The sequence below is a fragment of the Gymnodraco acuticeps genome, unplaced genomic scaffold (genome assembly GCF_902827175.1).
Source record: "Gymnodraco acuticeps unplaced genomic scaffold, fGymAcu1.1, whole genome shotgun sequence".
NCBI lineage: Eukaryota > Metazoa > Chordata > Actinopteri > Perciformes > Bathydraconidae > Gymnodraco > Gymnodraco acuticeps.
In genome coordinates this window covers 626920-649519 of record NW_022991244.1, presented here as the reverse complement: position 1 = coordinate 649519, position 22600 = coordinate 626920, and the positions used below count along the sequence as shown (strand labels likewise).

Genomic DNA, 22600 nt, shown 5'->3' with positions numbered 1-22600 from the left:
TGGATAAAGGACCTAATCAAACTTGTAAATTAGTAATTGTATTTTATTTTGAGTTTATTGTTCATAGGTAGGTAGCATAGGTGTCCATTGGCTTACAATAAACATCATTGATTACAAGCAGATTAACAGAGAAATGTGGATTAATGCAGCATTAATGTTTTGTCAAAACTAAAACTGAATGGTGAGCCACGAGCCAAAAGAAAAACACCTGTTGCATTTGTTGTTTTGTTAAAATGCAATATTGGACTAGGTTTCCTTAAAGGTGGGGTGGGTCATTTTTGGAGAAACCAGCTCGAGTGCGCTATCATTTGAAAATACACAACCGGAAAAATCTGCCATTTCTTTAGAAAGCCCCTCCTCCAACACACACAAACACGCACATGACCAATGAGGGCACGAGATACATTTGTGCACAGAGTGCTACGGCTTCCACAGATGAATGTTTGTATGTATTTATTGTCAAAGCATTTAATTTATTCATTGCTATCGGGATGTTAAGAGCATTCCATGGAATATAACAAAAAGTGTTTCTGAAATAAATTACATACCCCACCTTTAATTGAATGTCAGTTGTCCCAACGCCACTGTCTTTACTTCCATTTCAATCTTACCTTACCTGCTCCAAACTGACTTCCTGTGCAAAGTGTCCCAATACCTGCCATGCCCAGATGAAAATAATTAAGGATTCTAAATATATAAAAAGCATTTTCTTAACGAAAAGTAAAATAAAGAACAAGTTATGTATACTGTATATAACCATAACCTTAGACAACAAACACCCACACTTTATAATCTGTATCACAATTCAAATGTATTTGCTGGATTCCTCCCCCATACATATTAGCATCTGAATTAATTTAGTTGATTAGCTATAGTGTATATGCAGTTAGGCACATGTCAAAGTGTCAGCAGGGGAGGTAATGGGCAAGGGGGTTATCATTAATAGTCATCATTGTATTTAAAGAGACATGCTAAATCATCACAAAATAAAAGATGCTATCAAATTAAAGACTAAAAATGTCTAAAGGGCGAAGGCCACAGACATAGAGCTGCTGACTAATATCAAAGTAAATTTAGATTAAAATGTAGGCCTTGTGTATATACACTTTTGACTGGATACTCAAGACAGAAAATTATGGTTTGTAGTGTTTGCATTTAGACACTTCCACATCATTCCTCCAACATATATGCCTGTGTATCTCCTTAAAGGTAGGGTAGGTAAGAATGGAGAAACCAGCTCGAGTGCGCTAGAATTTGAAAGTACACAACCGGAAAAAATCTGCCCCTTCCTTCAGACTTCCTCACAGAGCCCCTCCTCCAACACACACGAACGCGCACATGACCAATGAGGGCCCGAGATAAGTTTGTGCACAGATGGAAGGCTGACAGGCAGGTAGGCCATCCAGTTATTTTAGCCGGGCCGGCTAAAATGATTGGTCATGCTTTTTACAGTGCTACGGCTTCCACAGATGACATTTCTTTATGTATTTATTGTCAAAGCATTTAATTTATTCATTGCTATCGGGATGTTAAGAGCATTCCATGGAATATAACAAAAAGTGTTTCTGAAGTGAATTACCAACTCCACCTTTAATCTGCACAAGTGACATTTATACATGTAATCTTTTAACACATCATCACTAATCATAGAAGCTGTGTGGGCTTTTATGGGATTTCTATTCTTCCCTTTTCTTTGCCTTAGGATATGATGCTCTCAATATAGGCTCATGGTCACCAGTAAATCACATGACAGGGATTAACACAATAATTCTTTAAACTGCTTTGCTTTATGCCATGAAAAGGGTAGTTAGCATGGATCAGGTAGCCTACATAAAAAAGAGCCTTTATATATAATAATGAAAACAAACTATATTAATTGACATATAGATATTAGGAGCATTTTCGCACCATATTGTGTTAAATGGGAATGTTGTTGTGAAATGTAGTTATATTTGACAGAAAGCTACAGACAAACTTAGTTTAAAGTGTTAAATATCTGAATTGAGATGAATATGAGTCCACATTACACATCTGTGTGGAAAGCATTGGAAATGTTGATAATCGTGAAATAACTGAAAATGTTTCTGCAACTAAAAGGATTATCTATAGTTTACCTCCAACTTCACTCAACGTGGCGATCTGGCCCTGAGGACAGATTTTGTTGGCAGTGAGAAAAAGCCATCTGCTGCTGTTTAACCCTGCCATTAAAACACAGCACACAAGAGAGAGAAAGTGGAGTGTGAACGTGGAAGTAAGTTTGTGTATGTGGGGGAGATAGATAGGCAGCCTCACGAAAAACATAATATGCCTGCCAACACAGGTCATTTGATTATACCTTTTACTTTAACACATAATAGGTAACGTTACAGTTTCTGATGGAAACGTTTCACCAATTTCCAAAGTTTTATAGTTTTAGTCAAAGTTTAAACATGCTGGAAAAACAGCATCCCGCTTTATCCATATTTCCCCCACCTGGTATTTAAAGACCTTGAAACAGCAGCTCTTCCAGTTAATGATTGGCCAATGCGGGGAAAGTGTGCACTTACACTGTTGACTCTTATCGCTGCTGACCACAAAGCCACTGGAGCAGCATCTCCGAGGGTGACATTAATGGAGAGCACAGAGCTTCATTTAAAGAGACAGGTCAATTTATTTTTTGTCGGCTGTGGAAGAGATAGCACACGGAGACAATGTTCACAATAATGGGTCTTTAAGTGAGAGCAGATTTTGGAGTTTGCTACTGTGTGATTGCAGGGTATTGGTTAACAGGGCAGAACAAGAAATGGAAATTATGAATAATTAATTGAATAAAGATTATTAGAATATGTGCTTTCTCTTTATATCATATCACTACATTTTTAAACGTAGACTTCGTGTGGAAATGAGATCTACATCCATGTTTCAATGGGTTCAGCCAACAGAACCCTTGATTCACTTATCTGGTTTTCTTAAGTCTCTCGTTGCCTTCCTAGAGACACTATCCTCTGCACAGGCACTTCAGGAGCCAGGCCTGAGTCCCACCAGCTGTACTCTGGGGACAGCACACATGTGGGCCTGTGGTCGATCAGGTATCTGTTCAGGTAGCTCTCCTCAAGGCCCTTGGCCGTTACCCCGTTAGCGTGATCCTGCAGAATGAGCAAAGAACAGGCTCGGGCCAGTTTGTGTATCTCAGAAACCAAACCTCCATACAACTCAGAGGTGTAGTAATAGTCTCCTTCATCGTCGTCCACGCAAGCAGACGACACCTCTTCAGTTTCGTATGGAAACGCATTTCGTGGCATCTCATAGAGCTCTGGGTGCAAAGTAGCCACCAGGTCTCCGAGGATTTCCTCTCCCACAGGGGCCACAAACTCCTGATCGATGTCAGCACAGAAGATGTAATCAACCTCTCTACCGATAGGGTTCCTGATGGCTTCAACCAAAAGGGCCATGCGACGACGGGCCAACCTGTCCCATCCAGGCAGCTCTGCGATAGGAACCACCTTCAGCTCTCGGTTAGGTCCCAACCGGATGGGGGGGTCCAGACAGTTGGGATTGTCCGTGAGAATGTAGTAGGTGACCATCTGACCGGGGAGGAAGTGGGTCTCAGCCGAAGAGAGGAAACGATGCACGAACCGAGCGTAAGTTCCCACCACGAGGGCAAGAAGACCTGTACGGATTCCCTGATGTGCAAATTTAGCCCTGCGCTTAGCTGACTTTCGATTGTCTCCCCACACTATAGGATCACCCCATGGTGTCTCCAGAGGAGTTTGTGGCTCTGTTGCCTTGATGACATTCATATCTGTCATTACTTTTCCCCTGTCCATTCCCAATGCATGAAATATAGGATGAGGTGACTTCACACCGACACCGGCTTTACGTTCATAGAGGAGGTCTGAGGGGGAAAACATGGCAAAATGGTAGTCACGGACACTTTATGAGAAGTACATATTAAGATTCGTAAAGCTTGGAGGTCACAACTGAACTTATCAAACTTATTTAGCAATTCATATTTTATTGACATTTAGTGACTTTTTTTACAATTCACCTTTCACTATATGGCTGTGTCTGGAAATGGTTATGCCTATACCGTAGTGTTTATACATTCTCTTAAGAAAATCATGGTTTATACTCACATATGATAAGAGACAGGAGAAAACAGTACAGGACCAATTGTATCCTGCTCACTCTAACTGACCCTGTTTGAAAGACAAAAACACACATGGACATTCAATTACAGGAAACTACAATGCTCTTCTAGTAAGCACATTTCACCTACAAATATTCCCTTGAATTCTGTAAGAGACTCTGAGAGACTGAAAGAAGCTCGAATCAAAAGAATGTGTTGAAACGCAAATATCCCATCATGTGCTATATAATACTTCTCCGATAAACTGTATGTAATTTCTAAGGCTGTACAATATATAACTTGCTTGATCTTTATCTGTGATGCTGAGCCAACAGAAATATACACAGGGTAGAACAAAAGTTACACGTTGCATGGGCTTAAACTTACGTCGAAGCACATGTGATTGGCTGTATGTCTATTTTTATATTTTCCCCATGCAGTCCCCTCATGTGCATGCTCTTTCATCTGCCAATAGATTTTGGACAAATGCACAAAAGTTATTTTATTAAAAAAAGACTTATGTTGCTTTCCTGGACATATTTTCAGGATCAAATTACAAAAGGGAAAACACATAGCTCCAGCTTTAAACGGTCTTTGCACTTCAATCTGTCAGGCTCAATCCAAATCTGCTAGTCTTTAAAGCAAGTTCATTTTAACTGAGCGTGTATGAATTAGGGTAAAACATCCTGACACGAGCAGAAGAGGTGGAACAGTGGCTGAGGTTGTACTGACCTGCAGGCGTCTTGCAGAATGGGAACAGCGCCATATTGTGACCTGCTGGTGGATAAACACACACACTTTTGTCTGAGGCCACTATTTTTGACAAAACAAATCTGTGCTTTTTTTCTCTCTCTGTCTCTCTTCTGCTCACTCTGCCTCTTCCTTGAAATGTGCAGTTTTTCCACCGATGGTTATTTTCTTACCTTGCTCCCTCTTTCTAACTCTTGACGTTGTTGTTTTAGTAATATTTTCCACTCCCTTTTGTTCACATATCTTCTTTATCGCCCCCCTTCTCACTTACTTCCTCAGACTTTTGCAGTATTCTCTTTTGAAGAAAAACCAAAGCTACCAGATGTGTGGGGAATCTGGGCTAATGGGAGGGGCTAAGGAGTGGAGGATAAAACATGGTAGAAATAATATACAGTCAAGGGGAAAGAGGATTTTCACATTCTTTCCTACTCATGTTTAAAGTATGACAATGAACCTTAGACAATGGGTGGTAACGGTGGTAACTAAAAAAAACTCTTGGGGGAACCTCAGTAAAAGCCATTCTCCTGAAAAACAATCATACTTTACACAACTCAAGGGGTTATTCATGCTGTAAAGATAAGAGTCAGTATCAAGTAGCGACCAGGCAGCAGTTCACGTCAGCAGGGTGTTGTATTATTTCTGTCCACAAGGTGGAGGCACTCAATAGGAAATGCAAAGTTGAAACATTATGAGACAACATACTTAGAGATAATATCTATTATAAAGCAACACATTTTTATTAGACATTATAATTAAAAGGATATTAAAAGACAATAAACTAATGTTTCATTGTTCCTGAACTCATGTGACCAGTTAGATACACAGTGACGGTGCTGTGTTTATTGTTTAACAGATCTTGTGTCTCAATAATGTTGGGCCAGTTGACAAAATATTAAATTCTACCGTTTTTCAAGCTTAGGGATATATATCCCCAGAGTGCTGTGTTACCTAGGCGCCAAACCTAAAGGTACTACAACTACTATAGCTTAAGGCAAGAAAACATGGTTAGGATGAGGAAAACATCATGGTTTGGGATGAAACAGGTAGCCTATATTGATCAATCAATCAATCAATCAATCAATGTTTATTTATATAGCCCGTTTCACAGTTTGTACAGAATATCAATATGACAATACGAGCACATATCTCAGGGGGCCTGTGTTGGTGGTCTAGTAGTCTATGAGACTGCAGATAGACCCTTCTCGAACGGATGGTACAGATGGGAATGTGGGTCATATACCAAAGTCGGGCAACATATGGACCTGATGTTGGTGCTAGAGGAAAATCTGAAGCTTAAAAACAGACAGAAACTGAAAGTCTGCTGTTTCTTGACAATGTATTCACAGTATACTGCACTATGTATTGTTTATTGAGTTGGCTCTGTAGTCCAACAGAACATAACATTTATGTGTAATTCAAATTAATTGAAATGTTCACAAAGTCGTAGGCCATGTTCTCATTTATCTGCCACAGGTTATTACTTTACTCACAGCTGCTATCAACTCCAACAATGAATGTGTGTCTGCTGACAGAGACTCACACAGACTCAAGAGATCACTTTGCAGTTTATTACGATAAATCTCATTATTTTTTATGTATATCCATACAGCAATTGCAACATATATTGGTTTGTGTGAACAACATTGGACTGAAGCACCAGTCAAAACATAAAGAAAACAGCATGGGGGAAACACTAAACAATGGATAAATGACAGGATGCGGGTGAAGCGTTGTCCCAAACATCGTTTTCCCTGTCACCTTGTTTGAAGAGAAGCGGGGCAGGCAGTTCCAGATTGGAGGATAGAGACTCTGCATAGAGAGGATTCATAACTATTCATGTCATAAACACAAAGACGAGCATCTGTAAATTGATCTACACCACGGGGAGATGAGAATGCACATTTATTACAGCATATATTAAGGCGTTCAAGATGAGTGTGCTTGAAAGTTGTAGGTGCAGAGCCCCTATTCTACAGAGTGTCTGGTCCGTTTCTGAAGAGTGTTAGGTCCATTAATGTCAAATAAATATCACCAGAAAAGTCATATTAATAAAATTATCTCCCCATGATTTAAGGAACTGTTAATAGTTGGCATATTGCAGACGATTATCAAACAACATGCCATTTGCACATTCACTGAAATACACAGAAGCTTTTTGACAGCAAACATTTTGGCAGTGTTTGTTTGTAGTTTTGATTACTACACTGACTTGTGTAGTTGTTGAGTGAACAACGTCACAAGAAAATAAACTATTCAAGGGTTTGATACTGTATATTATATATTATTTCCATAAACTATGAGGATCCTTAGAAAAATATTTCATTTAATGCAGCATTGTACTTATACAAAATAAATTAACGGCACAAGAAGAAGATTAATCTGTTTCTCATTTTGAATGTATCGCTACTCCAACTTTCATGTGTCGAATTATTGGTTAGGTTTTCTCTTTTTAATAGTGTTTTGGTACAAGTTTATTGTCTCATCTGCATACTTTCATACTATATAATCTTTCACACTTATTCTTTTATAATTCTACACTTAGTAGAGTCTAGATTATGTTTTTGTTGTTGACACCCTGAGAATACATCCTTGCCAAATCATTTTAAACTTTTGAGATTTCAAATCAAATTATTTGAATTTTGAATGTATGTTAACTCTAATTTCATGACTTTGTGTCAGTTGTTAAAGGATGAATTTGTTCTCATAAAGTGATTAAAATGAGTATGTTTCACATAATAGTGTGAAAAAACTGAAAAATAAAACTATGTAGGACATATAAGTATGAAAAGAAACAAAAGGTATTTGAAAGGGAAAATAGAGATGTCAATTGTTTTCAAAACCAAATTACAATCATTGTCTTTGTATTATATATAGATACTAATACAAAACGTATATTCTAAAAGTGGCATGCTTGAGCAGGCATTGAAGAGGAGAAAGACGAGGCCTACCCCTCCTTTCTTATGATTTAAATACTTTCACAACATGGAGATACAGTTTGTAGCAGAGAGGCCTGAAGCAAGTCTGTTTTGAATTAACTGTGGACTTAACATTTTACATGAAAGAATAAATTAATGAATGTTGATTGGCAAATGAAAAGTAAAAAGATCAGATATGCAGCATTTTGGGGGAAAAAAGAACTAAGTGGAAGAGTTTTATTTTCTGTGTTTCTTCTCTTCATCGCCTCCTCCATTGCCCGATCTCATCCTTCTACTTCCTTCTCCCCCTCCTCCTGTCCCTTTGCTCCTCTCTGATCGTATATATTTCTTCGCCTCTTTCTTCTTCCCCTCCTCCCTTCTCCTTCACTTGCGATTATTATCTATCATCTCAAACAGGGCCTGCAGCAGTCGGTCGTCTCTGTGCCTGTACGGCTTGTTGCTGTAGAAGCCATCAGAGTAGTCGCTGTAGACACTGTCCTCGGGGCCTCGGTACTTGTTGATCAGGTCCAGAGCCTGGTACAGCGTCTGAGGGGGGAGCCGTGTTGCGGGAGGAGAGAGGCTCCGGCTCGGCTCCTTCTTCCTCCAGGCGGGTGCAGACTGGGGCTGCTGCAGGGCCGGGGTCTGCCTGTTGAAGGCCGTCTGAAGGAGGCGCAGTAGGGCCAGGGAGGGGGAGTAAGGTGGGTTTGAGGGATTTCTGGGCTCCTTTTCAGTTTCAGCTTGTGCAGTCTCTGGAGTCTTTGGAGGTGGAGGTACCTTTGTGGGATCCTCCTGTGTCACCGGACAGACAGAGAGGAGGCAGATTATTGATATGTGACGCAAATTGTTAGATAACAAAAGATCCACAATGTGAGCATCTAAAGATAGACGCTATAATTCTGTTCTATTCTGTTTATTTTGGTATCACATTACAGTTTGGTAATGTATTAAAAGATGCAGTCCCAAAGGCCCTGGACAGTGAGCTATTTTAAAGTGAGTGGGCTTTGCACAATAAATCTAAAATGATCTGACAAAAATGACTGCAAACATTCTGTTGATGCACAGTACTGCAATTTCTTTCTCCAAATATGGTTGTAAAGAGTCTCAAATGTGAACTGAAAGTCAACACTTAGTCATGTTTTCATTTCAAATGACAATCAATGGCTAGAAACATTATAATCTCGCAATGCACACTATAGTAACACCACATTGTATTTGTTTCAGTTTTCCGTCCTATTGCTATGTCCTTGAATATGATTTAAAAAGGACAATATTGAGATTTTGAATGACCATTTTTTTGCATGTGTGGGAGGGACATTGGGTCCCTTAAATGTAACGTTACCGATCAGACCAAAACAAGGTTAATGTCAGGTCTTTGCAATATAAAACAATTATCCGCCTACATAGAGACCCTTCCTTATGAATAATGTCTGTCAATTGTACTTGATATTCTTGTTATATGCTACTGTGGAGGCTTTGTTGTGCCTGTAAACACACCCAACAGTGATGTCTGAGAGTACTACACACCATGTAGTACACTTGACATGACTCCAGCGAGTGATTAAACCTCTTTGGGTCAGCATAAATTACATCTTCGGGCATTCAAATGTATCCAGACCCTTTGATTGAAACTGAGATACCTTAGCAACTGATACACTGTCATTAACCTTTGTGCACATTCACATATTTCTACAGCTATTGCAACCACTTGGTGAACCTAGCCTTTCCTCAAGCACCATCAACAGGTACATATTTCAATGTGTTGCATACTGTGGTTTATGAACTAACTAACCCCTGTGCTTTTTGTATCATGCTCATTAACCCTTAGCCGTGTTGCGTTGCATCTACCTCCAACATGTCGACCATATGTTCCACACCACGGCGGTCGTTCTGCACGGCGTTGTAGGGAACATACACTCTAGCTTTCTTCATGTGCTCTGGCTTCTCCGACGTCCCATGAAGAATTAGCTTCCAGCTCATAATCCGACCCTCGTTCTGCATACGGCCCGACTGTGAGGGGGAAACAATGTGGGTCAGATCTCAGGAAGCTACACAAACCAGCCAAATAGGCTCCTTCATTAAAAAAAAGTGTGTATAACTTACTGTATCTGTGATCTTCAGGGTCCATGTACCAGTAGGGTCTTCTCCCCATGTATGCACAGACATGAAGTCCCAGTTTCTGAAGCCATTAGCGGAGGTGTCCCTCTCTCGCTCAGCCAGCAGCACTGTACTGGTACCTGAGAGGAAACACAGAGGGTTAGATCAAATTACCACTTTGTTATTTTACTCAAGTGTGTGTGTGTGTGTGTGTGTGTGTGTGTGTGTGTGTGTGTGTGTGTGTGTGTGTGTGTGTGTGTGTGTGTGTGTGTGTGTGTGTGTGTGTGTGTGTGTGTGTGTGTGTGTGTGTGTGTGTGTGTGTGTGTGTGTGTGTGTGTGTGTGTGTGTGTGTGTGTGTGTGTGTGTGAGTCTTCTTACCGGCTGGGGAGGTGAGTGTTATGTGTAGGTCCCCTCTCCTGGTGTATTCGATGCTGGCCTCCACCTGCACGTGCTCCAGGGATTGGACTGCGTTCTCCTGCCCGGCACAGGCTTTGGTTGGCACCTCTATTGTGATCTCCCCCGCTGCTTTTATCTCCCTGAGGGATGCATTAAAATAGCAGGGAGTGAGACACACAAACAGCAGCAACACCTGACGTGTTCTCATGGCTTTTCAGCAACAGCAACAGGGTGGGACACACCTATACAGTACTGCGCAAATGTCCTATTTTTGCCTGATAGTTCAATGATAGTCCCACATTTAGGAAATATTTAGCACATCACAGGCGTGTTTAATAAGCAAAGACCGATTTTGGTCATTCATTTGCAAAAAAACGTTAATCCCAAACTCTCCCAGACATGAAGGAGGGGGTTGTAGTCCATTTAGCACTGGCGGAAGCGAGCCAAATCCTCGGGATTAGACAGGGATGTAGTAAGGTAATGGGGAAACTGGGTGTCGGTGGTATGGAGCATCATAATCCAAAACAAATTGCAAGATGGACACTTTTTTTAAATGTATTTATTTATTTTTTCAAGATGGACACTTGAAGGAAAATAACCGTAGCTGTTGTCTGCTGGTGAAATTAAATGGATGTTTCAAGGACAAAGAATGGCTGCTAAGCGTTAGCCCTGGACGCTCTTGGGCCTGTAATCCATGAAGGAATGCAAACGGAACATCTGTTGAGACAACAGGAGGGGGGATTATTTCCCCTGACTTTCTGTCCTTGGGTGGCAGTTTCTGGATTAAGATATGTAATCCTATTGTTAAACAATTAGCATTATGAGTATTCAGAGCTGATGATTGACATCAAATGTAAATGTTCTCAACAGTGATCACGAGGAATGATGATTGCATTGGGTCACAAACATAACCCTGAATGTGCATCTGATGATAAACCCATTTGATGATGTACAAGATTAACCAATGATGGCAATTACTCCTGGGCCATAGGCAAAGCAAAACAAATCTAACTAGATGAGAGCAGCTGACACATACCTGGGCTGGAAAGAGTCATCCCTGACGATGCATTGCTTCTTTTCAGGCGCATGCTTCCACACCGCCGGGTCAGCGAGGTCCACCAGGGCTTTGGCGTTGAGAAGGCCGAAGCCGAAGCGGCTGTTGACCATTAGCCCCGCTCCGTTCCTCTTCCAGCCCGGGTTATTGGCCAGAGGATCGAACTCTGAGGTCCAGACCACAATGTGCTGCAGGTCTCTCCAGGTAAGTTCTGGACTGAAGGAGGGAAGATAGACATGGAGGGAGACCAGTGAGTATTTACTGATATTTATATAGAGTGTAAGATTGCATTTGATTTGCAGTGGTGCATACTTTTGTTCCAGTGCCAGAGCAAATATTCCAGCAGCCAGTGGGGCAGAGGCCGACGTTCCCGTGTGAGTCTGAGTGCACTCATTGTGCAGATCAGCACTAATCTGAAAGCAAACATACAACATTAAAAATTAATTAATGCATTAAATGGATTGTTTGAAGTGGGCTTGTTTGAGGTACTTATCCACAGTCACTGTATTATCTATAGTACAGTTCATGGCAGTTGGCACGCCCCCAGTCTGTGAAATAGAGCACCGGCACAGAAGCAAAGCAATGCACAGCTGTGGGCATCTTTTAGCCACCTACAAAATATCAAAGCAGTTTAAGTGAATGCTATATTTAGATTTTTTTTACAGCATTACCTTGCAGTCAGACAGCCTTTTTCAACATCAGAAGGAATCCATCATCTTCGCTTTCTCGATAGCCAACATACTCCATTTCATTTGCTTTATTTAATTACAATAGGAAATTGCTGATGTCTTTAGATTGTTTTGTGTTATTGTGTGACTTCACTAAAGTCATACTATAACAGGAAAAAACGAACTAATCGAGACAGCAGTAGACAATAAACTCCCATGTTCCCAAGAAAGAATAAAAAATGTTTTTTATGAATCCTTAAATCTGACATTCATTTGAGGGCCTTTTTGAGGTGGATAAAAAAAGTGTTTAGTGCCCCCTGCCACAGCAATACATGGCTTTGCTTCTGTGTCATGACTTCTGCCTGTTCCTCCAAACTGGACCATCATCGACTGCCTGCATTTTGATCAAAACATGCAAACTGTCTAATGTGACCAAACATTGCTTGACATAAAATGTAAACATTATAAATTGACATAACAGCCGTATTTCTTACAATCCTCTGGTCGGTGTAGTCTCCACTGCTGTAGGCTGTAGCCAGGGTGGAGGAGCACTTCTCTGCGTACCAGGGGGACAGACCCTGCTGGGAGGCACTGCTGATTGAGATGGTGTATATGCTGTCTGTGTAACCATCACAGTCACAGTTATCGCCCTGGCGCCCACCATTACCTGAAGCCCAAACAAAGATAGAGCCTTTCCCACCACGGCCCTGCAGGAGACGAAGAGAGAGAGAGATGAAGTCGACAAGAAACACTACAAATCTTACTGCATATACTAAGTTCTACTACAGCATTACAAATAAAGGGTCCAAGGTAAATCTTTACGGATTAAATTGTCCTTATTGATTCTGTTCAATCTGATTCACGTCACTGCAGCAGATAACAGCTCCCATTAGGAGCCTCAGTCTGAGATCACACCAGCCGAGTGTGAATATAATCATTTACCTTCTGGATACCGTATTCAAATGCCTTCTGTGCCAGGCGGCCTGGGCCCTCCACGGTCTTGCCATCATCGTTTGGTCCCCAGCTGGCACTGTAGATGTCCACATGGTTTGGATTGAACCCAATAGAGCTGGCCTCGATGGCATCTGTCACGATCCCATCCAGCATACGGATCCCTGAGCAGAGAAGCAGGAATGTCAGTGACCAGTTATCCTTTTGGTCACTACTGTAATTAAATACTGGGATTGAAACTCATGGACATATCCTCAATTTATGGCCACATTTTAAGCAGGTGGCTTATTTAAGGAGAAAACACCCTTAATTTGAATGTTATGATAATAATGGTTTTGTTTTAGGGTAGCAAGATTTGTGATTCATAATTTAAGATGCACTAAGGACCAGCTTGCTCCCCTTCGTGGTTGTAGCCCTAAGTATGGTATAGTTAGATAGGAGCCAATCAATTTTGGAAAGTGACTCTCTGCCACACACAGAAATTGATATGAATGACAATTAAAGGTGGGGTAGGTAATGTTGGAGAAACCAGCTCGAGTGTGGTAGAATTTGAAAATACACAACTGGAGAAAATCTGCCACTTCCTTACAGAGCCCGTCCTCCAACACACACGAACGTGACCAATGAGGGCACGAGATAAGTTTGCGCACAGATGGAAAGCTGACAGGCAGGTAGGCCATCCAATCATTTTAGCCGGGCCGGCTCAAATGATTGGTCGTGCTTTTTACAGCACTACGGCTTCCACAGATGACATTTTTTCATGGATCTTTTGTCAAAGCACTTAAGATATTCATTGCTATCGGGATGTTAAGAGCATTCCATGGAATATAACAAAAAGTGTATCTCGAGCCGGTTTCTCAAACTTACCTACCCCACCTTTAATGAGCTGTATATATACAAATACATATTTACAACAACAATAAAAATAAACTCTTACCTCCAACCTTGGAGTTGTATGCCACTCCAACACCACATTTATTGTTGTCTGCCTGCATAGCAATCTCACCAGCGCACCTGGTTCCATGCCTGAGAAAAAAAAAACATATTAATTAAAGCATTCACTTACGTTTGCATCACTAATCCTGCACCAATTCTCTCAATCCTTTAAGTAAAAAATTGTGAGTTTGTAGAACAGTATACACAATTTATCATGTGCTCCGTTTTTCAATAATTTAAATGTTTTCCCAGAGGTTATTTTTAACTGTTTGACCTACCCTTACTATTCTATAGAATGCTAAACTCATCACAAAAGGCCACTTTAACTCCATATGACGTGTGTGTGTGTGTGTGTGTGTGTGTGTGTGTGTGTGTGTGTGTGTGTGTGTGTGTGTGTGTGTGTGTGTGTGTGTGTGTGTGTGTGTGTGTGTGTGTGTGTGTGTGTGTGTGTGTGTGTCAGCAGGCAGAGGGTGAGTCATTCACTTCAGGTATGGTGAGATAATTATAAGAGCAGAAAAGGAAAGGGCAGTAAGCTCCCAGTCCTTAACTTCTGCCATATTCTATTAATTTGTGTCCACTTAGTGTTTTTTTTTTTACAATTTCATGGTAATAACCAAGCCTCAATATGACCAGGTAATGTTCCAGTATCATATCTCAACTGTTAACTCACTTGTTTTCATTGGTGGAGTCGTATCTGGGGAAAGGGTCGGGGTCGTTGTCGTTGAAGTCATAGCTAGCTGCTGCGTCCTTTAAAAACAACACACAGAAAACCATCAGGGGTGACGTCAGTGTACGCCAGTGAGAAAGGCTTCAAGCGCACATCTGTCAGGGCCAATCTGCTGTCATGGAGACCATTATGAAAGGTGACAAGGGGAGAGATGGATGTTTCTATAATGAAATCCTCACACGAAGGGGCACTTATCTACAACAATCTTTCAAACCATTCAAATTGCTTATAAATGCAGTTTTTGCCTCAGGCTCGTGTCCTACTTCAACAAACCGTGGGAGTATTAATAATATTTGGTGTGACAATCTCTTTTGTCATTCCCATCATTTCCTTGCACTATAAAATGTGATTAAATGCGCCAATTAGGTTTTAATCAAAGAGGAAATCAGAATGATTGCATCCGTAAGTTTCTGGTTCACAGTCAAACTCAGTATCCAATTTAAATGAGATGGTTGTGACTGTCAGAATGACTGCTATTAAGTTATGCAAATGAACGCCTTTGATTTTAAGGACGAGCGTCGCGGTTGATTGAGCTTCTTTGATTAATCAGCTTTAACTTAATTACAGTGGGAGTTGTTTCCATCAGCCTTGTTGTCACACATTATTCCCCGCCCCCTCCCTCCTTAAATCCCTTTTTTCCCTCTTCCGCTCATTTGCACAGGCGAGGCAGCAGCTTTTAACAGCACCAGCGATGTTTGAAACTAAACCACAGATGGGGCTTTTTAAGGCTTTTAGCGTTCCTGTCAACAGGAGAAACCATCCCGAAGTCAAACCTCAAGTCAATCTCGCTTTCATTTGCTTGTAATTATGTACATATGCTGCTTTCAGGCCATAAAAAGGATTCATTCACAGCTAAATGTGCATCAAAAAATGCTAAATGCATCCAGGAATTAAAAGGCATAAACCCCCTTTGAAGGAGGACATTATCACACAGAAGATCTATTACAAGTATTTATGAATCGCCTTGTAAGGTGTCACCAGCAGCGTTGCTATGGTAACGGCAGACCCAGACGACGGAGGCTGTCTCCATGGAAACGGTGTCTTACGTAGTTGGAGTAGATGTCTGTGTGGTTCCACTCCAGGCCGTCATCCAGCACGGTGATGACCACTCCTTTCCCTGTGATGCCTTTCTGCCACACGGGGATCACATGCAGGTCGAGCTTCGGCAGCGAGGAGGAAGTGCGTGTGTCTTGCTGGAAGATAAAACATTTCGAAAGATGAATCCTCTGTAATTCAATCTAAAGTGTATACAGATTACCTCAGAGTGCTTCATCTAAAAAGGCACTTTAAATATTCTTATATTCGTTTGAAAGGTCAGCGGCAGTCCTCCAGTTACCTCAGTTCCTCCACTGACCTTTACCTAAATTCATCCCTTCATTGTTGAGTCCTACTTGTAGGTAGATTGCTACCAGAGGGTCGTAATTATACAGGCTTGTGCTCCAATTCATTTAACCCGCAAGATGAAAAGATGCAGTTCAAGCCACACAATTTCCTGGCTTTCCTGGAGGGGCCTGTTTAAAATGGAAAATCAACAAGGAGAGGGAGAGTGAAAAGGGAAGAGGCCTGCCTGCTTTGGGAAGAGTGTGTGGAAAAAGCTAAGACTAAAAAAAGACTTCTGCGCATTATGCACAGACACTGCAGAGTGCCACACCAATACATGACTCATCTCTGTGATGTATCTCCCCCCCCCCCCCCCAACCACTTTATCGCCCCGTCTTCAACCCATTGTCTCACTAAAGCTTCCTGTCAGTACCTCTCTTTCTCTTTGGACAGTATCACTTCCAGCTGATTAAAACCTCAATGTAAATACACCACAGATGTCACACTTTAATACAATGTGTTTCAATGGCTATTTTCTAGAGAGGATTTGACTCCCGACCAGCACAGATCTGCATCTCCACTGTTTTGCTGTGACCAAATGACTCACTTGTTGATGCTGGCAGTAGTACAAGGATAGATATTTTAATGTTACACCAAAAAAACACACACACACACACACACACACACACACACACACACACACACACACACACACACACACACACACACACACACACACACACACACACACACACACACACACACACACACACACACACACAGCAGCTTATGCAAGTCTCTCTGCAGCTTTCGCACACATTCAAGCACAATGAGATCCCCTAATGCACCATTAACACGGACTGACACACTTTGTCTTTTACACACACAAACCCATACACACGTATGCGCACGCTCACATACGCATGCACGCACACACACACACACACACACACACACACACACACACACACACACACACACACACACACACACACACACACACACACACACACACACACACACACACACACACACACACACACACACACACACACACACACACACACACACACACACACACACACACTGCAATCCAAGCAAGAGGAATTTCTAGCTCCAAGTATGAGTCACTCCCGGATTAAATTATCAGGCTCCCACTCCTGATGGATAACGACACACATCCTCTGCCTCCGTCACACAGCTCCACCCTCACTCTCATCATCACATCTGCCAGCGTCACTACCTTCTCACCTCCACCCCTTTCCCTCATTATCATTTGTGAAATACTAGAGGTAGGAAAATAACATCACAGCATAATGTCAGATATAAAAAACCTTTTATCTCTTTCCAGTATTTTTCTAAATGGCTTTGTCCTTCCTGGTCAGACGAGGAGGATGAGTCACGAGGCTCTAGCAGTGACACAGGCTGATGTGGAAATACACTAAACGGCACTTTAAGGCCAATTCCATTAGTGTCATCATCCCTCATAGGCAAAAATGATTCATCTCAATTTGTTTTCTTATTCCCCGCAAGCCTGTGACTCATGCTCGGCTAGCGCAGGTGCGGAGAAGTGGAAGATGATAGAATATGTGAAGCTCTCTCCAGAAAGCACACACAAACACAAACAGTGATGCAACACACATTAACATCCTCACTAAATCTAAATTATTTGTATTGTACATGATGATGTATGGTTCTTAAAGCTTTCTTAAATGTGTTTTACTGCTGTATTTATATTACATATGAGTTTTGCATTGAGTTTTTTTGTTTTAAATGGCTTGGCTTAAAAAAAACAAGGTTGCTGGTCCTTGTTGTATGTTAGTATATATATTGTAATAATTCATACTTTTTATTTTTTTTAACACATCTTTTTTCCCGTTTTATGTTATTGTTAATTAAATAGCTTTTAATCCACTATTTTCACTGTTTTATGAAAAGCAATTAATCAAATCATTTTTCATTTAATCTAAATATAATTCTGCACATAGATGAATTATGAATCTAATTGTTAGTTGCAGCCCAAATGGAGAAACTTGACTTTAATAAATATAAACAGCATCCAAATATATGTAGTAGTGCTGTGGTCAACAGCTCAGTCACCAGTTTATTTTAGGCTTATGGATCAAAACCATTAAAGATATCATTCACAGTGGAAAACAAAAGAGGTCAGGATGAAGTGAAAGTGTTAGTAAAGGATCTGGAAGATGATGCAGAGCTCTGACAATCTACAGATCACTGCTACCACTTAGCCTCTAAGGTCTGACAACCCTGTCATTCAGGGTGCATCGGGACCTAATGCCAGGCTCTGCTCCATCCTGCAGGATTACCGGCTCTCCCTCCTCTCCTCTCTCACCAATTAAGCAAATGGCTCTTTTGGCTTGGACTGCTTGATGGCATGCTATGTTTCATTGTTTTGTTGATTTTCTGCACACATGCAAGCATTCAATTGCTGACTGAAATGCACATACAGTGCTCACACACACATACTGCACACACACACACACTCTCTCAATGGCCTGCTGTGTGGAGCTGTCCAGCTCTCTCAGCGCTTCAGGGAGTCTCAGGGGAGAACAGACCAGCTGCATGCAGGCAGAAGGCTCAACCAGACACAACAGAAGTACAACACATGAACAGAAGGCTGGATATTAAACTAAATCTGTTTTTTAGAGATCTGGAAAGTTTTCAACTATTTTTAAAATGGGAACCAAGATAAGATAAGCCAACCAACTTCTTTAAACTAGCAAGAACCATGTCAATTATTGAACCACTTGTTGAATTTCCAGTCCAGCTTTGTGTTGTGTGACATTCAAGCATTATTGCAGACTCACCAGGTACCACTGCTGGTTCCACATAGGATCATCGAACAGCTTGTCCACCGGGCAGTCCCTGCACCCCCCGAGGGACGCTCTCTTGTTGCGACGTTTCTCGTACTGCTGCTCTGCCCAAAGCACCTACACACAGACAACAGGTGACACTTTACTTTAAAGGGGACAAAATATGATCATTTTCAGAATCATACATACGTTAGATTTCTACTAGAACATATTAACATGTTAAATGTTTAAAAGAAAACCAACATTTTTCTCATTCTGTCTGTTTTAATGAGGTTGTATTCCCCTTCTTAGGTTTCATTAATGTAGCACCTTCCAGAAACAGCCCCGTCTTCTCTGATTGGCTAGTGAGAACAATTTGACGCACCTTGGAAAAGGTTCTCAAGTTTAGCTACTGGTGGATCGTATATTGAAATTAGCCTGCATGTGAAGGGGAGCCAAATCTGAGTGAATCCTATATTTTATAACAAGAACCCCAAGAACGGAATAATTGAACCTAATTTAAAATGTGTGGGCTGGTTGGCACTGGATATACCCAAATGTATGTGGACAATAACTGAAAGAGAATCTTTTTCGAGACGATGTCCCCTTTAATATTTTTTAAATGTAACAACAGGTTGTGCACAGACTAAGCATGGACGAGCTGATAGCTAAAAGTGGCCACTCACCCGATCATCCTCCGACAGCCGCCTGGTGATGTGGTTGGCGCTTCGTTTCATTCTGCTAGGATGATTGCGATGTTTGAACAAGAAATGGTCTTCCAGGGCCCCGATCTGCGGAGACAAAGGCACGAGACAGTCTGAATATTTGATAGAAAATGACATAAAACCAGCCATCTGGTCTAGGAAGCCAGTCGCACAGGTCTGAAAACATTATTATCTCTCAAAAAGAAATCTCCAGGTATTCAGTTGTATGGGAGAGCAACAAAGAATAATCAGACAGAAAGAATCAGTTCACCACAGGGTTACATCTTCATATGTGGGGCATTTTGAGTGATGCCATGAGTTGGATATTACATTTCTAGAAGAGAGATTATTTTCAGGTTTTATTTTAATTCAATCCCATTGGAAACAAGCAAAGCACAAGGTCTATGTGTGTATGCTTTTCTGAGGATGCAGGCTTAATGTGCATCTTTGGCAAACGTAGAGCAATTATTATCAACATTATTGCCATGGACGAACAGAAAAATATCTTGAATATGCACACACTGTTTTTTTAAAATAATGTTTAAATATACTTTTACGCTGATGTTTTAGTCTTGACTGAAGTGTCTTTTAAACACATGTGGGATAATATAGACACAGATATATGTGTGATTATGTTACTGACAGAGCAGAAGAAGGAGAAGATTGAAGTTTGCCTCAGTATCCATGACAGCTGAGTTAATCATTGACCGCTGCGGCTCAGAGCTACAGGTTTCACATTAATGTCCTTAAGATTCCCTATAATGTGTTTGTATAAGGAAAAGCGGCACGAGTCAGTCTCAAATGACTGGAAACACAGGGATGTAAAGAACAGGGGAAATTAGAAACCAGAGTTATCAGGAGTGTGTAAACAGTGAGTCATGGATTGATTGAATCCTCCTGCTTTCATTTATCAGTGTGCTTTTGGGCTATAATAAAAGCAATGAGTTTCCATTATAATGGCCTTTTCAAACACAGCAGAATAATTGATGGAGCTATTGCCTGCTGATTTTGTAGGCTGCAGGCTTTATTAACATTTCATGATTCATTTTGCTTTTATGGTTTCTGCTGTTAAATCAGACGTTTTATATTAAAATGACACATTATTCAGGTCCCAGTTTGCTTTGACAACACGCCAAATCACTGATATTCATTCAAACTGCCAGCACACACCTTCATTTTAGGATCATTTAAAGCTTTTTCAGTGAAAGTGTAGCCGGTGTTGGACATTTTGGTGCCTACCTGTCGGACCAGTTTGTAGTCCAGCTCTTTGGCGATCGACTCTGCTGCGTCCAGTCCTCCGGGGATCTCCACTGCCCACTCGTTCAGGTACTGCCTGTCCGCGAGAGAGGACTCCAGAGACCGGGGAACCACGGAGAAGAGGACGGCGAAAACACAACACATCATCGCTGGACGGCATCTCACTTCCATCTCAGAGGAAATTCAACCAGATAAATAAAATAATATATATGTACAAACAGCTTCCCAAGAAAGCAGCCAAACCCGAGATATTTTGTCAAGATAATAAAGAGATCTCCTTGTTTGTTTCCCTTCTTGTTCCGTAAGAAACCGCTTGCTGAGAGATGGATGGAAGGAGGATCTGCGCGTTATTGGTCCGCCAAGGAGAGGAAACACTGAGGATAAGGAGGGCTGGTCTGTGCGTGTGTGTGGTCTCGATGGGGGGTGCACACACGTCAAATAACGGCTGCTCTGACGTCAGTTTGGCGTCTACCTTTGCTAAGATGTGAGTTAGAGTCCCTGGAGGAGAAACTCTGAACGGGAGGAGGATGAGGAGATTCGACTAAAAATAACCCTCTGTTTGTCCCTGAAGAAGAGGGGAGAGGAGGAGGAGACATTGGGAAGAAACACAATAATAAAATGAATCCTGCTTACTTATGATGTTTATCATCTGGCTGCAGCGTTCATTCACTGTGAGAGACAATCTGTGCGATAAATCAAAGCTCGACTGATGTTTGTGCCACAGTTTATCGATTAGAGGAATTGGTCTCAATCAATAATACATGACGGCTAGAGGGGGGGGGGGGGGGGGACAGCTCCACCGCGGACAGCTCCTCTCCCACGCCACAGATCCTCATCAGGGGATGAAACTGAAACCAAGCACTGGGATGTGAGTGGAAATGGGTCCCAGCCAGGAAACTGCACAAAAGAGAATAATAATTAGAGAAATTTGCAATTACGTAATTCATTTGCAGGCAAGCAGTATTCATTTCATTTCAAACCTTGCAGGTGTATCCCATTGAGATCATTGATCTCTTTTTCAAGGGAGACCTGTATTATATTCATATTGTGTACTAAAATAAGAATATTATGCTGCTGCAACAAAAACTATTTCCCAAATTGGGATCAATAAAGTACCATCTTATCTTATCTTATTATTGGATATAATGTATGAAAAAACATAAAAAATTATGTTGTCAATTTCCTTTTAATTCCAGAAATATTTGTATTAGACTTAGAACCAGTAGATTAAACCTGTGAAGTCAGACTGTAGTTTACAGAATCAAATTAACATAAAACATGTCGTTTATTTTACTCTTAGGCATCTAATAGCTCACTCTTTATTTTATATGTTTTTATAATATCTCAGGTAAAGGCATAGGGATTGGTTAATGTTCACTTGTAAATTAGTAAACCCTAATGTTATAAAAGAAGATCTCTAAAAAAGCTGTAAAGCTGTTATCAAACGATTGGTGTGGAGATGCAATACTGATATGTAAAAGGATGAATGAATAGAAAACAAGTAGGAATACTAGAGGGAAAAAAATTCCCAAATACTGAGAAAGTAAAAAACCCTAGTTGCTAAGAAAGACAACAAGCTTACTTTTACTAAAGCAAACATAATATATTTTCTGTCTTTCATTCAAAAATACTATCTGCATTTAAGGTACATTGCATATTTATTGTAAAATGACTGTCCAAATATGTCCTTCTTTTATTTCACCAACCTAAATCCACCAGTGTTTGCTACCAGTTGTTTTTAATGTTGTTTTCATGACAACAGACTCTGTTCAAGCTGTTGACTGAACAGTGCACAATGGTCCAGAAATAAACATGTTGTAAGAGTGGATGTTATTTCCCCCCCTCTCAAACACAATGGAGGTTGTGTAGGTGGGGTTCATGCAGACAGACTGTAGACATCAGACTCA

The 22600-nt window shown here is 41.0% G+C and overlaps 2 protein-coding genes and 1 long non-coding RNA gene across 4 annotated transcripts; 1 reads left to right on the top strand and 2 right to left on the bottom strand.

The window, feature by feature from the left end:
• Positions 1 to 2630: 2630 nt before the first annotated feature.
• Positions 2631 to 5190, bottom strand: LOC117561882 (globoside alpha-1,3-N-acetylgalactosaminyltransferase 1-like). Of its 2 annotated transcripts, none has more exons than XM_034239514.1 (4): positions 5032 to 5190; positions 4841 to 4885; positions 4116 to 4178; positions 2631 to 3874 (listed from the first exon to the last, which is right to left on the bottom strand). In XM_034239514.1, exons 2-4 carry the CDS (start codon positions 4872 to 4874, stop codon positions 2949 to 2951), a joined length of 1023 nt encoding a protein of 340 aa, XP_034095405.1. In that variant the 5' UTR covers positions 4875 to 4885; positions 5032 to 5190; the 3' UTR covers positions 2631 to 2948. The 2 variants fall into 2 exon arrangements, with proteins under 2 accessions (XP_034095405.1, XP_034095404.1); XM_034239513.1 differs by having other exon boundaries at positions 4841 to 4882.
• Positions 5191 to 6411: 1221 nt separating this feature from the next.
• On the bottom strand, positions 6412 to 21170 carry pcsk1 (proprotein convertase subtilisin/kexin type 1). Its single transcript, XM_034239477.1, has 14 exons — positions 20676 to 21170; positions 19419 to 19523; positions 18748 to 18870; positions 15646 to 15792; positions 14543 to 14619; positions 13874 to 13962; positions 12928 to 13100; positions 12480 to 12692; positions 11630 to 11730; positions 11300 to 11533; positions 10246 to 10403; positions 9874 to 10007; positions 9619 to 9780; positions 6412 to 8562 (listed from the first exon to the last, which is right to left on the bottom strand). The coding sequence occupies exons 1-14, from the start codon at positions 20862 to 20864 to the stop codon at positions 8158 to 8160; spliced, it is 2310 nt and encodes a 769-aa protein (XP_034095368.1). The 5' UTR covers positions 20865 to 21170; the 3' UTR covers positions 6412 to 8157.
• LOC117561896 lies at positions 8831 to 12800 on the top strand. Its single transcript, XR_004571459.1, has 3 exons — positions 8831 to 9515; positions 11346 to 11567; positions 12499 to 12800. It is a non-coding gene; the product is annotated as an uncharacterized LOC117561896 (long non-coding RNA).
• Positions 21171 to 22600: the final 1430 nt, after the last annotated feature.

What these genes read in the sequence shown, in the direction of transcription:
- LOC117561882 (XM_034239514.1), bottom strand. Translation starts at nt 4,874, where the DNA reads ATGGCGCTGTTCCCATTCTGCAAGACGCCTGCAG. An exon ending in ATTCTGCAAGACGCCTGCAG is followed by an intron (nt 4,179 to 4,840) that starts GTCAGTACAACC and finishes TCTTTCAAACAG; the next exon opens with GGTCAGTTAGAGTGAGCAGG. An exon ending in TCTCCTGTCTCTTATCATAT is followed by an intron (nt 3,875 to 4,115) that starts GTGAGTATAAAC and finishes TTTCCCCCTCAG; the next exon opens with ACCTCCTCTATGAACGTAAA.
- pcsk1 (XM_034239477.1), bottom strand. Translation starts at nt 20,864, where the DNA reads ATGGAAGTGAGATGCCGTCCAGCGATGATGTGTTGTGTTTTCGCCGTC. An exon ending in GCTCTGGCACTGGAACAAAA is followed by an intron (nt 11,534 to 11,629) that starts GTATGCACCACT and finishes TCCCTCCTTCAG; the next exon opens with TCCAGAACTTACCTGGAGAG. An exon ending in ATATGGTCGACATGTTGGAG is followed by an intron (nt 8,563 to 9,618) that starts GTAGATGCAACG and finishes CCGGTGACACAG; the next exon opens with GAGGATCCCACAAAGGTACC.